The sequence below is a fragment of the Saimiri boliviensis genome, chromosome 17 (genome assembly GCF_048565385.1).
Source record: "Saimiri boliviensis isolate mSaiBol1 chromosome 17, mSaiBol1.pri, whole genome shotgun sequence".
Classification (NCBI taxonomy): domain Eukaryota; kingdom Metazoa; phylum Chordata; class Mammalia; order Primates; family Cebidae; genus Saimiri; species Saimiri boliviensis.
The window spans coordinates 8,234,491-8,249,212 of NC_133465.1; the positions used below are offsets into that span (position 1 = coordinate 8,234,491).

The 14,722-nt window shown below is 49.9% G+C and overlaps 1 protein-coding gene across 5 annotated transcripts in view; it reads left to right on the forward strand.

Moving 5' to 3' along the window:
* DNAH2 (dynein axonemal heavy chain 2) overlaps positions 1-14,722 on the forward strand; it is a 120,523-nt gene that overhangs the window by 99,363 nt on the left and 6,438 nt on the right. For all 5 annotated transcript variants that reach the window (XM_074388138.1, XM_010339803.3, XM_074388137.1 and 2 more), the window contains 14 exons: positions 1,864-2,028; positions 2,648-2,773; positions 2,915-3,063; positions 3,133-3,199; positions 3,340-3,490; positions 3,745-3,893; positions 4,074-4,207; positions 4,349-4,493; positions 4,633-4,832; positions 6,685-6,811; positions 9,211-9,397; positions 9,592-9,740; positions 9,879-10,062; positions 10,305-10,495. In XM_074388138.1, the coding sequence (XP_074244239.1) occupies positions 1,864-2,028; positions 2,648-2,773; positions 2,915-3,063; positions 3,133-3,199; positions 3,340-3,490; positions 3,745-3,893; positions 4,074-4,207; positions 4,349-4,493; positions 4,633-4,832; positions 6,685-6,811; positions 9,211-9,397; positions 9,592-9,740; positions 9,879-10,062; positions 10,305-10,495 (2,124 nt within the window). The remainder of the gene's footprint in view (positions 1-1,863; positions 2,029-2,647; positions 2,774-2,914; positions 3,064-3,132; positions 3,200-3,339; positions 3,491-3,744; positions 3,894-4,073; positions 4,208-4,348; positions 4,494-4,632; positions 4,833-6,684; positions 6,812-9,210; positions 9,398-9,591; positions 9,741-9,878; positions 10,063-10,304; positions 10,496-14,722) is intronic.

Consider the following 14,722-nt stretch of genomic DNA (forward strand, 5'->3'; position numbering starts at 1 on the left):
GACCCGACACTGATGTGTGGGGTCAGAGCGCCCCCCGCCCTGCCACCCTGTGGGCCCCCAGCAAGTGCTCCTCTGAGTGGCCCAGCTGACCACGTGCTTTCTGAGTTACACCTTCTTTCTTTAGATGTTAATGGCATCTATCAGGTCACTCCCAAGGCTGAACCTATAAGCTCTCAAGTCCTTGGGAGGTGACACTTTATTTTTATTTATTTATTTTTATTTTATCAGACAGCCCCCAGAATCACAGCAGATTCACAGAGACTCCCTGGAAGGTGACACCTTGAATCTCCACGTTGTTTTAAAGAATATTTTTTGGCGAGTGATCTGTACCATTTCCAAGTGCTTGGGCCAGGTACTGCTTGGGTGCTGTGTGCTTGGTACTGCGCCTCAGCCCACATCACCCTTATACACAGCAACCCCGGCAAGGCTCCAAAAAGTTGAAACTTACCAGAATTACTCAGTAAGGCAGAGCTACTTCTGCTTTATAGTAGCAGAACTATTTCCACAATTGCAGGCTGCCTTTCCTAGTGAGGTGGCAGCAGGAAAGGGAACTAACATGTATGCTGTGCATGGTATGTGTAACCCCCATCCCGCATTCCTCATGATGAAAAGGATGGTGATACAGTCTGTATCCAGGCACAACTGCTGTTGGCCGATCAGATACACATACCATACATACATACAGGATCTTAGGACAAGGCTCTATCAGTTCTCTGCTTCAGATTTCAGTTGATATTTATATATAGTATATATTATATATGTTATGTATTATATATGTTATACATTATATATATAACCTATATATTATATACATATAATACATGTGTTATATATTATGTACTTCTAATATATATTATGTTATATGTTGTATATGATATACATATTTGTTGTATGTTATATACATATATTACCTATGATATATTAAATGTTATATATGTTATTATATATATATTCACTGAAATCTGAAGTAGAGACCTGATAGAGCCATCCCAACATCCTGTATGTGTGTATGATCCTATACGTGTATCTGATCGGCCAACAGCAGTTGTGCCTGGATACACTGTGTCGCTGTCTTTTTCATCATGAGGAATATGGGGTGAGGGTTACACATAGCATGCACAGCATACATGTTAGTTCCCTTTATATATGTGTGTGTGTATATATACATATATATCCCTATATGTATGTGTGTGTGTGTATATATATTCATTCCGCCCTTAACAGAGTCCCTCGATGGCAATGACTTGAGAGAGGTTTCTCTAGTATACTCAGTTCTGCCCAGGCCTCCATCTCTAGTGTGGGTACTTGGACTTGGTCCTTTTTCTTTTCTATTTTTTGAATAGAGACGGGGGTCTCACCATGTTGCCCAGGCTGGTCTCAAGCTCCTGGCCCCAAGAGATCTTCCTGCCTTGACCTGCCAAAGTATTGGGATTACAGGCATGAGCCACCACACCCAGCCAGTCCTTTGTCTTGAATGGACTCTTTTCCTCTAACAGCTCTTGGGTTCATCTCTCACTGCTTCTTCGTCTTTCAAGATTCCACCTTAGGTTTGGTCTCTGGCATGGAGTGGCAGTCATTTATGTGCTCTCTGGCCTTCTCTTACCAACCAATCTTGTGTGGTTTATTATGCTTCAAGAGGTCTCCATCTCCTACCAGCTAGGAAAGGGGAAGAAAATGTACCTTACCTCATCACACGTATTTTATCTCGTTTACTCTTCACAGCAATCCTATAGGGTAAGTATTCTTTTGCAACATGAGGAGACTGAGGCTCAAAGAGATGAACAAAGCTACAAAATGGCAGAGTCATGATTTGAACAAAACAGTGTGGCTCTGTTTGATGCCCTATATTGCAATCTCTCCCAGGTAGCTGAGAAACTGGAGATGCTGAAGAAACAGTATGACGAGAAGCTGGCACAGAAGGAGGAGCTTCGCAAGAAGTCTGAAGAGATGGAGATGAAGCTGGAGCGAGCCGGGATGCTGGTGTCAGGGTTGGCTGGCGAGAAGGCCAGATGGGAGGAGACAGTTCAGGTGAGACCAGGACAAGTCCCCAAGGCCAGCCTAGTGGGATGCTAGGGAGGGAGGCCTGCTCTCTGACTGTGTCCTCCACTTACCTGTCCTTCCATTCACCTGTATCACCTGGTATTCTTTCACTCTGCCCATCACTTCCAAGAGACCCGTCCCCATTTGCTTGAGGGAGAGTCAGGGAAAATAGGGACACCTGAGTATAGGGACCTCTAAGAACTGAGGTGTGGGAGCCCTTCCCCTCCCCCTGCACACCTTTGGTGACAGCAATGGAAGAAAGGCTTTTGGCACCATTTGGGATCTGCTTCAGTGTTTGGGTAGGGCTGGGAAGTGCACACAAGGACTCTTGACATAGCCCACCGACCGGAGAGAAAACAGACATGGCACATCTTTCTGAGCTCCTGAAAAGGGTTAGGCCTTATCACCAGAATGTAAACACTGCCGTAAGAGATAGGGAGCTCAAAAGTAATTAGAACCAGGCTAGAATTGTCAGGATGCAAAGGTTGAGGAGATGGAAAAGAACCTCTTTGAATTGGTGTCCAGAGGAGGGTGCCTTCAAAAGCACTCCGAGTGTCTCTCAGCGTGCCGGGGCCCGGGCAGGCTCACCCTCCCTCCTGTCTGCCAGGGCCTGGATGAGGACCTGGGCTACCTGGTGGGGGACTGCCTCCTGGCAGCTGCCTTCCTCTCCTACATGGGACCCTTCCTGACCAACTACCGGGATGAGATTGTCAACGAGATCTGGATCAGGAAGGTGAGATGAGGCTCAGGTATAAGGGGGCTCTGAGACCAGGGCTAGGGCAGGACCTTTGGGAATATTAAGAGATATCCTGCAGGGGCAGGGGCTGCTCGGCTCAGCTCTTCGAGTTAAAGCTTGGGGCTTTTCTCTCCCCAGATCTGGGAGCTTCAGGTTCCTTGCTCCCCTTCCTTCGCCATTGAGAACTTCCTGTCTAATCCTACCAAAGTCCGGGACTGGAACATCCAGGGGTTGCCCTCTGACGCCTTCTCCACTGAGAATGGCATCATTGTCACCCGAGGCAACAGGTAAGGGTGATGCTAGGATGGGGGCGGCACAGGGACAGGGCTGTCCTCTGACCTACCCTCCCCCTCCAGGTGGGCACTGATGATCGACCCTCAGGCCCAGGCCCTGAAATGGATTAAGAACATGGAAGGAAGGCAGGTGCGAGGCTGGGGGGCCGCCTTTGTCCCCCTGTAGAATTTCTGCCCAAGCCCCGCCTCTTCCTGAGGCCCTGCCCTTGGGCTGTCAGCTCCCTTGTTGTCTTCCCCAGTGTTCCTCCACCTTTCCCCCTCACTCTCTAGGGCCTGAAGATCATCGACCTGCAGATGAGCGATTACCTTCGAATTCTAGAAAACGCCATTCAGTTTGGAAACCCGGTGCTACTTCAGAATGTGCCGGAATATCTGGACCCCACACTCAACCCCGTGCTCAACAAATCTGTAGCCCGAATTGGTCAGGACAAGTCCCCGAGACCAGCCAAGTGGGATGCTAGGGAGGGAAGGGCTGGTTCTCCATGTCCTCTACTTACCTGTCCCTCTGTTCAGACAGCCTTGGGCTGGGGCCTTAGGGCAGGCCAAGTCACTGTCCCTGGGTGCTGGTGGGGGACGGGTTGGCAGTACCCCTCAATGTGGGGTCCTTCCGTGGATGCAGCTGGTGGGGGACGGGTTAGCCAGTACGCGTCACAGGGGGTCCTTCCCTGGATGCAGGCGGTCGGCTGCTGATGCGTCTTGGTGATAAGGAGGTGGAATATAATACCAATTTCCGTTTCTACATCACCACCAAGCTCTCCAACCCCCACTACAGCCCAGAGACCTCAGCCAAGACCACTATCGTCAACTTTGCTGTTAAAGAACAGGTGGGTGCCGGTCCAGACCAAGCTGGGGTGAAGCAGGAAGGGTTTGGAAGGATTGAGAAGGCGGATAAGCTTGTGCTGGGCAGCTGAGGATGAGCGGTCTTTCGAGGTGTAAAGGGATGAGGAAAGTGAAGGCTGAAGGAGTGAGAGCCCCTCACTGAGGGTGAGTCTGGATGCTCCCAGGGCCTGGAGGCCCAGCTACTGGGCATTGTGGTGCGGAAGGAGCGGCCTGAGCTAGAGGAGCAGAAGGACTCACTGGTCATCAACATTGCAGCTGGCAAGAGGAAGCTCAAGGAGCTGGAGGATGAGATCCTGCGGTGAGGCCCTGCCTCCCCCTCCCACCACCCCACAGGCCTCCTCCCAGCCAGCCTCCACCCAGCCCACCCCAGGCACAGCAGCATCCCAGGGAGCCTGGTCCCCCAAACCCCGGCTCCATGCATCTCTGGGCCTCCCCCTAGGCTGCTGAACGAGGCCACCGGCTCCCTGCTAGATGATGTGCAGCTGGTAAACACGCTGCAGACCTCCAAGATAACAGCCAAAGAGGTGACTGAGCAGCTGGAGACCAGTGAGACCACAGAGATCAACATCGACCTGGCTCGGGAGGTGAGCTCCGTGCCCTCCCGCCCTGCCTCCCGCCAGCCATCCAAAATGAAACTCTGTCATGATGGCTCGAGACCACCTCTTTCCCCAAACCCCTGCTCCCTGCCATGTCCCTTGGTGGCCCTGACTCCCCCCTCTGCAGGCTTATCGCCCATGTGCCCAGCGGGCATCAGTCCTGTTCTTCGTGCTCAATGACATGGGCTGCATTGACCCCATGTACCAGTTCTCACTGGATGCCTACATCAGCCTCTTCATCCTCAGCATCGACAAAAGCCACCGCAGCAATAAGCTGGAGGACCGCATTGACTACCTGAACGACTACCACACCTACGCTGTCTACAGGTCTGAGGGCTCCCCCACTTGCCCCAGCCAGGAGGCCGGGTGGCCGCAGCTCTTCTGGCCACCATGCCTCAGTGCTTTCCCGTGCCGAAGCCCTCTGCCTGCCGCTGTCCCCTGCCTGTGTCCTCCTGGTAGCTCCTCACTCTCATGGCTTAACCAGCACCTGTGGGCCAGTGATTCCCAGTCTTGTGGCTATAGCCCTCTCTTGAGCATTGGACTTATCTACTCAACTGTTAGTGATGCCAGCACTGCCCAAATGGTAACGGGTGGGTAGAGCACCCGAACTCTGTTAAAATACCAATTGAGATTTGGCAGATCTGAGTGGGGCCTGAGGTTCTGCAAGTCAAACAAGCTCCCAGCGGGCACCGCTGCTCTTGGTCTGTGGATCACATCTGAGCAGCAAGGAACTGGACTTCTCCACCCTGACATCCTACAGACCCTTCAAGTTCAACTAGTTTCAGCTCAAACTCACTTCCTTCCCTGAAGGAAGCTTCAGGGTCCTCATCCCTGGATGACACCAACACCCACTGCCCAGTCACCCAAGCCAGAAATTGGGAGTCATCCTTTATTTTGTATAATTTTTAGTTGTAGAGACAGGGTCTCCCTACATTGCCCTGGCTGGTCTCAAACCCCTGAGCTCAAGGGATCCTCCTGCCGTGGTCTCCCAAAATGCTGGGATTACAGGCATGAATCACCATGCCTGGCCAAAATTGGCAGTTATCCTCGAGTCTTCCCCTTCAAAGCAGTCACCAGGTTTTGTTCATGAATATTTCTTCAAACTGTTCCCTCTCCATCTTCCCACTCCTTGGCTGTACTTTAGGCCTCGGGGATCCTTTTTTCTGAATTGTACCATGGCCTCTTAGAGGTCTTCCTGCCTCCACCCTCTCAACCCACCCTCCTGTAGCTGCCCACCTGAGCAAACCTGGCCATGCTGCTCCCCAGGTCTGACTGCCAGTGGTTGCCTGCTGGGTCCCCAGTGGCCCATGAAGCCCTCGTGACCTGGCCTTCTCCTGCCTCAGCCTCACCTTCCTGCCTTGCACCAGGGGCCTCAGCAGCCCTGACTGCCCTGTGCGCTGTGCCCTTCTCATGCTTTCGCTCATGCTGTGACCTCTCTGCCTTTCCCATGTCACCTGAAAACTCTGCTGCACCTCGGGGCACCTCCTCTAGGAAACTTTCCCCGAGTCCAGCAAGCAGGAATGACGTCACTGATGTCCTCTCTGTCCTCTCCGAGAGTGTGGCTTATTCGTCTTTCTGTCTTCAGGACCCAGCAGAGTGCCAAGACATTAGGGGAAGACATTAGGGGAATAATGAAGGCTTTGGTTTTCTAATGGAACTGAATGACTAATTATGAGTGAAAGGCTGGGCACGGTGGCTCACGCCTGTAATCCCAGCACTTCGGGAGGCTGAGGTGGGCGGATCACCTGAGGTCAGGAGTTTGAGACCAGCCTGGCCAACACAGTGAAACCCTGTCTCTACTAAAAATACAAAAATTAGCCAGGTGTGGTGACAAGTGCCTGTAACCCCAGCTAATCAGGAGGCTGAAGCAGGAGAATCGCTTGAACCTGGAAGGCAGACGTTGCAGTGAGCTGAGACTGTGACAGCCTGGGCAACAAGAGTGAAACTCAGTCTCAAAAACTAATAATAATAATAATAATAATTGCTATTATTATAGTTATGAGTGAATTCTGGGAAATTCTTGTCTCTAGCCCCTGAGTCCTTGGCTGTTTCTAGGAGGTTAGGATTAGAGACTGGCGTGGTCCTCTGTGTGAGGCTGTATGACGGTAGGATTGTAGAGCTGGTGTGGCAGCCCCCATTCCATTCTGCCTCCTCCCTCCTCCCTGTCCCTTTCTCCCAGGTACACCTGCCGTACCCTTTTTGAACGCCACAAACTACTATTCAGTTTTCATATGTGTGCCAAAATCTTGGAGACTTCTGGCAAGCTCAACATGGATGAATACAACTTCTTTCTACGTGGGGGTGTGGTGAGTTGGGCAGAGAGCACATCCCAGTATGGGATGGTCAAGGATGGGGATGAGGGCAAGTGTGATAAGGACTCCAGACCCACGGCAGCCATCAGCGAGCTGAGAAAAACCGGGCCAGCATCAGGTACACGGTGAGCTCCCTGGCGCTGTGGGGGTGACTTGCCATGCACCCCCGGCCCTCAGCACAGGCTGGGCTTTGCAGCTTGTCTCTCTTGTGACCCACCGATTGGTGTGATCTTGCCACTTTTTTACTGCCTTTCAAGGCACTCCTTCCCCAGCCTGAGTTCTATGGTCCCCTCACAATCTCTCCCTGGCAGGCTCCTCAAGCCCTGTTTTCCTCCTCTCTGTGTTGCATCTACCACCCTGGCTAGATCCAGCTTCTCTTCTCCTGGCTCCCTGCGTGGCCCCTGCAGCTGAGCACGGCCAGAGAAGAACACATCCACACCGAGTGGACTTGCTTTAAGTCCATGATCGTGAACCTCAAGGAGGCCCTTAAGGCTGGACAGCCATGCTGCACTCTCCTGCTCTTCTAAACAACGTTTTCTTGACTTTTGCCACCTTCACTTCATGCCTCCCACCCCAGACTCTCAACACAGCAATCAGAGGTCTGACTGCCTCACTCAGGCTGGACTGTGGTGGCAGTGATCTTGGCTCACTGCAGCCTCGAACTCCAGGGCTCAAGCTATCCTTCCATCTTAGCCTCCGGAATAGCCGGGACTACAGGCCTGTGCCACCATGCCTGGCTAATTTTTGTATTTTTTGTAGAGGCAAGGTCTCACCATGTTGCCCAGGCTGGTGTCGAACTCCTGGGCTCAAGCAATCCTCCTGCCTCAGCCTCCCAAAGTGCTGGGATTATAGGCATGAGTCACGGTGCCTGGCCTGAGAGGCCCTTTTAAAGTAGATGTCATTGTGACAGGCTCCCCATGGCTGGTGCTGCCTCCTACCACACAGCACCCACTCAGGCCTCACTGCCCTCCCCACACAGGCCTGACTGCCCTCCCCAATCCCCACGGCATGTCTTACCTCAGGGCTTTTGCATGGCTATGCCTTCTGCTGGAAAGCCACTCCCCGACATACGCACTTGGCCATCTCTCACGTCTTTCAAACCTCACCTCAATGAGACCTTCATCTTATTTCACACTTCAAACTACCCCTCAACATTCCCAATTTTCCTTACCCTCCTCAGAGTATCCTATTTTCCCATGGCACTGCCGTCTTTGCTATACTATTTACTTATTTGTTATGTTTTTGGTTCATAATCTGCACATGATTTCACAATCCCATGTTGGAAAACAAAATCCCCACGGACAAAGATATTTGCCCATTTTTCTCAGTAATGCATCCCAATGATTAAAATCCATAGTTGGTGAACAATGAATATTTGTTAAGAAGAATGAATAAGCGAGTGAGCGAATGAATGAGTAAATAATGAATGAGTAAATAGTTTGTGCTTCTCTGAAGGGTGAGGCTACCAACCAGCCACTAGGTTGCAGACATTATTACCAGGCAACCAGCAGGGGGCGCCAGATTCCTAAATTTGAGCTGTAAAGGCTAAGGGCAGGGTCTGGGTCCTAGACACCCACGTTTATTCCCCAGGATCCCTATATTCATCTCTTCACCCTCATACAAAACCAGTTTTGGGCTGGGCATGGTGGCTCGTGCCTGTAATCCCAGCACTTTGGGAGGCAGAGGAGGGTGGATTACCTGAGGTCAGGAATTCAAGACCAGCCTGGCCAACGTGGTGAAACCCTGTCTCAACTAAAAATACAGTAATTAGCCAGGTGTAGTAGCGGCCACCTGTAATCCCAGCTACTCAGGAGGCTGAGGCAGGAGATCGCCTGAACCTGAGAGGCAGAGGTTGTAGTAAGCCAAGGCTGCGCTACTGTACTCCAGCCTGGGCATCTAGGGCGAGACTCTGTCTTTAAAAAAAAAAAAAAAAAAAAAAAAAAAGCCAGGTATAGTGGCTCATTCCTGTAATCCCAGCACTTTGGGAGGACAAGGCAGGTGGATCACAAGGTCAGGAGATCGAGACCATCCTGGCCAACATGGTGAAACGCCGTCTCTACTAAAAATACAAAAAAAAAAAATTAGCTGGGTGTGGTGGAAGCCTCCTGTAATCTCAGCTACTTGGGAGGCTGAGGCAGGAGAACCACTTGAACCCAGGAGGCAGAGGTTGCAGTGAGCCGAGATTACGCCACTGCACTCCAGTTTGGTGACAGAGTGAGACTCCGTCTCAACAAAAAAGAAAAATATAACAAACAATTTTGGCTTTTGGCTTTCCCACAGAGAGGGAGAGAGAGAGAGAGAGAGAGAGACAGAGAGGGAGAGAGAGAAAGATCATTCTTCTTTTGAGGTATTCCCAAGTCAATCCCTTTTTTCTTCCTTTCTTCCTCCACCAGGTCCTGGATCGGGAGGGCCAAATGGACAACCCATGTACTAGCTGGCTTGCAGATGCCTACTGGGATAACATCACAGAGCTAGACAAACTGACCAATTTCCATGGACTCATGAACTCCTTTGAGCAGTACCCTCGGGACTGGCACCTGTGGTACACCAATGCTGCCCCAGAGAAGGCAATGCTGCCAGGTACCAAGTGTCTGTGCCCAGCTCTCACCTTTCTCCTTCCCTCCATTCAGCCATGTGCCTGCCCTTCCCGTTTTCCTCCATTCCCTCTCCCAGCTGGCGCCAGAGCACATTCTCAGCAGGTGCCCCTTTGTCTGGATTTCCCCCGCTCTTCCAGACTCACTCCCTTTCCCTGCAATTACTCACCTTGTCCCCAGGTGAGTGGGAAAATGCCTGCAATGAAATGCAACGGATGCTGATCGTCCGCTCCCTGCGCCAGGACCGCGTGGCCTTCTGCGTGACCTCCTTCATTGTCACCAACCTTGGCTCCCGCTTCATTGAGCCGCCTGTGCTGAATATGAAGCTGGTCAGTGGCTCGGCTTCCTTGAGCCCACAGGCCCTGGGTCCTTCCTGCCTTCCTTGCTCTCTTTCAGTGTCCTCCATCTCTCTCCCCAACTTTGGTTATGTGGCCTTCTGCCTGATGCCATACCTGTGCTTCTGGCAGGTGATGGAGGATTCAACCCCACGATCCCCACTTGTGTTCATCCTGTCCCCGGGTGTGGACCCCACCAGCGCCCTGCTCCAGCTGGCAGAGCACACAGGCATGGCCCAACGCTTCCACGCCCTGTCCCTGGGCCAGGGCCAGGCCCCCATTGCTGCTCGACTTCTCCGAGAGGGTGTGACTCAGGGTTGGTGTCCATCCTTTCTTTCACCCCCAGCTTCAGCCCAGTCCTTGTCCCTAGAACCTCCAACACTACCTCCACAATTACGCTACTGTACCTGCACCTCCCACTTCTATAGAGAGCCCCAGAAGTGGCAGACCTGAGTGCTAGACCTTCCCCAGCCACCCTGCAACCTATACCAGGTGGAAAGCGTGAGGACAGGCAGGGCTTAAGAAATGATTCCCACTGACCCTGGCATCTCCTTGCAGGACACTGGGTGTTCCTGGCAAACTGCCATCTGTCACTGTCTTGGATGCCTAATCTGGACAAGCTGGTAGAGCAGCTGCAGATGGAGGATCCTCATCCATCTTTCCGTCTCTGGCTCAGCTCCAGCCCCCACCCAGACTTCCCTATCTCAATCTTGCAGGCCAGCATCAAGATGACCACAGAGCCACCAAAGGTATGTGGCCGTAGAGAGCCAGCATCAGCAGGGCCATCTAGTCCACCTTACCTCCTGCTAGCATCAGAGAGAAGGCTTAACCCATCAACAATACGGCTTTGATTTTATTGTCCTCTAAAAAATTCTGCCTTGGCCAAACGTGGTGGCTCATGCCTGTAATCCCAGCATTTTGGGAGCCTCAGGGGGGTGGATCACAAAGTCAGGAGTTTGAGACCAGCCTAGCCAACATAATGAAACCCTGTCTCTACTAAAAATACAAAAATTAGCCAGGCATGGTGGTGTGTGCCTGTAGTCCCAGCTACTTGGGAGGCTGAGGCAGGAGAATCGCTTGAACCCGAGAGGCAAAGGTTGTGGCAAACTGAGATCACCCCACTGCACTCCAGCCTGGGCAACAGAGCGAGACTCCAACTCAAAAAAAAAAAAAAAAAAAAAATCCACCTCATTCCTCTCCTGTTTGTGCCAAACTCCTAGAACACAATAGTAATATCTAACATTTCCTGAGTAATTATCATGTGCCAGGCACTGTTCTAAGTTCCTTACACTTACTAACTGGTTTAATATGCATGGGGTATACACACACCCTATCAGATGAATCCTGTTACCCCCATTTTAAAGATAAGACACTGAGCTACAGAAAGAGTAAATAAGTATTCCAGAGCCAGAGTTTGGGTAGTTGGGTCCCCAAAGTCACTCTTTGATACCTCGGAAACTTCCTGCCTCCCAGCATTTCCTTACATTCTCTTCCTAATGTCACACTTCCTGCCTCTCTGTCCTTCCTTTCCTCCAACTCTACTGAAATTTTTATCTCCAATATCACAAGTTCATCATCAAATGCAATCATCCTGATCCTCTCAAACCAGCCATGTCATTGCAGTTCACCCACTCGCCCTGCTTAAACTATTTTAGTAGCTTTTCATTGCTCTTAGTCAAGATCAAAATCTTTTTTGCTCACCCTGTGAAAAGCGCATGGGCCGGTATGTATCATGCTCAACAGATAAGTACTGTTTGAATCACGCGTGGGTGTCTTTCATCATTCTTAATCCTCCTTGACCACCTTGGGGCAGTTGACACAGTTAACCTGTCCCTTTTCCTGGCTCCCTGACTCATCACTCCTCCTTCCCACCCCCTGTCTTTTGACATAGCATTTATTACTTCTGTTTCTTTTTCCTCTTTGCCTATGGCAAAATTTCAATACTTAGTCCTTGACCTAAGGACTAAGAGGGGAGGGCCCTCAGTCCTGGCTCAGCGTTTCTCATTCTACACTTTCTCCTTTCACAAGTTGTTGGCGAAATTGTCCTTTTCATGATTTCAACTCTAATCCCATCTCTGGCACCAGTACCAAAGTCAGTTCCAGCTCTGAATTGCCCTTGGATTACAAAGCACTTCTTGACACACTAGCAACATAATAGCACACTCTTTTTGTACTTTTTTGTTCCAACCCCCAAGACTCAGAATGTGACTGTGTTTAGAAATAGGATCATTTTTTAGAAAGAGTCTCAGTCGAGCACGGTGGCTTAGGCTGGGCATGGTGGTTCACACCTGTAATCTCAGCATTTTGGGAGGCCGAAGTGGGTAGATCACCTGAGATCAGGAAGGTAATATATAGGGCTCAGATATGAGAATCCCAGCTAGAGGTGGAGGCTGCAGTGAGCCTAGATCACGCCATTGCCTGGGTACCATTTCCTGGGTTCAAGCAATTCTCCTGCCTCAGCCTCCCAAGCAGCTGTATGCCACTACACACAGCTAATTAATTTTTTCTTTTGAGATAGAGTCTCACTCCGTTGCCCAGGCTGGAGTACAGTGGCATGATCTCGGCTCATTGCAACCTACCAGCTTCAAGCAATTCTCATGCCTCAGCCTCCCAAGTAGCTGGGACTACAGGTGCATGCTACATACCACGCCCGGCTAATTTTTTGTATTTTTACTAGAGAAAGGGTTTCACCATGCTGGCCAGGGTCTTGAACTCCTGACCTCATGATCTGCCTGCCTTGGGATTACAGGTAAATGTGTAAAGTGCTGGGATTACAGGTGTGAGCCACCGCACCCGGCTCCTAATTTTTGTACTTTTAGTGGAGACCGGGTTTCACCCTGTTGGCCAGGCTGGTCTCGAACTCCTATGATACATCCGCCTTATCTTCCCAAAGTGCTGAGCCACCATGCCCGGCCTGAGTTTTACTTCAAATAAGAAAGTCCCTGTATTCACAGCCCCAAGTTGCCAGTTTAGGGTATAGTCCTGGAGTATATTCCTGGGTCACTCCCTGCTCTCCAGTCTTTTTTAAGAGATAGACATTGGCCGGGCGCGGTGGCTCAAGCCTGTAATCCCAGCACTTTGGGAGGCTGAGGCGGGTGGATCACGAGGTCAAGAGATCGAGACCATCCTGGTCAACATGGTGAAACCCCGCCTCTACTAAAAATACAAAACATTAGCTGGGCGTGGTGGCGCGTGCCTGTAATCCCAGCTACTCAGGAGGCTGAGGCAGGAGAATTGCCTGAACCCAGGAGGCGGAGGTTGCGGTGAGCCGAGATCGCGCCATTGCACTCCAGCCTGGGTAACAAGAGCGAAACTCTGTCTCAAAAAAAAAAAAGAGAAAAAAAAGAGATAGATATTAAGTAGATACAAAAGAATATTTATAAAACACTAGCAAGTTATAAAGGATCATGATTCCATGAGTATCTGTGTGTGCATCATCCTTTCAAGAAAGAAAAATCCCAGCATATTCTTTGAAGTCCTGGTGTGCCTCTTCCCAGTCTTACCACTTTCCCTCTCCACTCAGAGGAAATCACTCTTCTGAATCTTGTATTTGTCATTTTCTTTTATAATTTTTTTCTTTTCCCCTGGAGTTAGGGATTTTTTTTATCATTGTAATGCAAAAGTTTGTATTGCTAATGCAAACATTGTTATTTACGTTTCTCTATAACTTGCTTTTTTCATTCAACATTATGTACTTGACATTAATTCCGGATGTTCTTCGAGTTTTGTAGTTCTTCATATATTCCAGATCCTAATCCTTCATCAGTTATGTGTTTTGTGGTTTGTCTCTTTTATGCTGTTTTTTTGTGTGTGTGTGTGAAGATATATTCTTAATTTTTATGAGGTTGAATTTAGCCTCAGGAAAGATATAAATCTTTCCTTTTTTAAATGGTTTGTGCTCCTTTGTCTTGTTTAAGAAGTCCTTGCTTACTTTAAGATTGTAAAAGTACTCTCCTATACTTGCCTTCCAAAATATTTATAATTTGACTTTCACATTTAGGTTTTTAGTTACTTTTATTTTTACTTTTATTTTTTTTTCCAGATGGAGTATCGCTCTGCCGCCCAGGCTGGAGTGCAGTGGCATGATCTTGGCTCACTGCAACTTCTGCTCCTGGGTTCAAGCGATTCTCCTGCCTCAACCTCCCAGGTAACTGGGACTACAAGTGCGCGCCACCATGCCCAGCTAATTTTTGTATTATTAATAGAGAAAGGGTTTCACTATATTGGCCAGGCTGGTCTTGAACTCCTGACTTTGTGATCCGCCCACCTTGGCCTGCCAAAGTGCTGAGATTACAGGCATGAGTCACCTCACCCGGCTACATTTAAGCTTTTTTTTTTGTTTTTTTTTTTTTTGAGACGGAGTTTCGCTCTTGTTACCCAGGCTGGAGTGCAATGGCGCAATCTCGGCTCACCGCAACCTCCGCCTCCTGGGTTCAAGCAATTCTCCTGCCTCAGCCTCCTGAGTAGCTGGGATTACAGGCACGAGCCACCATGCCCAGCTAATTTTTTGTATTTTTAGTAGAGATGGGGTTTCACCATGTTGACCAGGATGGTCTCGATCTCTCGACCTCGTGATCCACCCGCCTCGGCCTCCCAAAGTGCTGGGATTACAGGCGTGAGCCACCGCGCCCGGCCTACATTTAAGTTTTTAATCACTTGGAATTGACTTTTGTGACTGTGGTATGAGGCAGAGGTCCAATTTTCTTTTTTTCTTTTCTTTTCTTTCTTTCTTTCTTTCTTTTTTTTTTTTTTTGAGACAGAGTCTTGCTGGAGTGCACTCCAGGCTAGAGTGCAGTAGCATGATCTTGACTCACTTGCAACCTCCATCTCCTGGGTTTTAAGCGATTCTTCTGCCTCAGTCTCCTGAGTAGCTGACGTTAAAGGAACCTGCCACCCCACCTGGCTAATTTTGTTATTTTTTGTAGAGATGGTGTTTCATCATGTTGACCAGGCTGGTCTTAAACTCCTGACCTCAG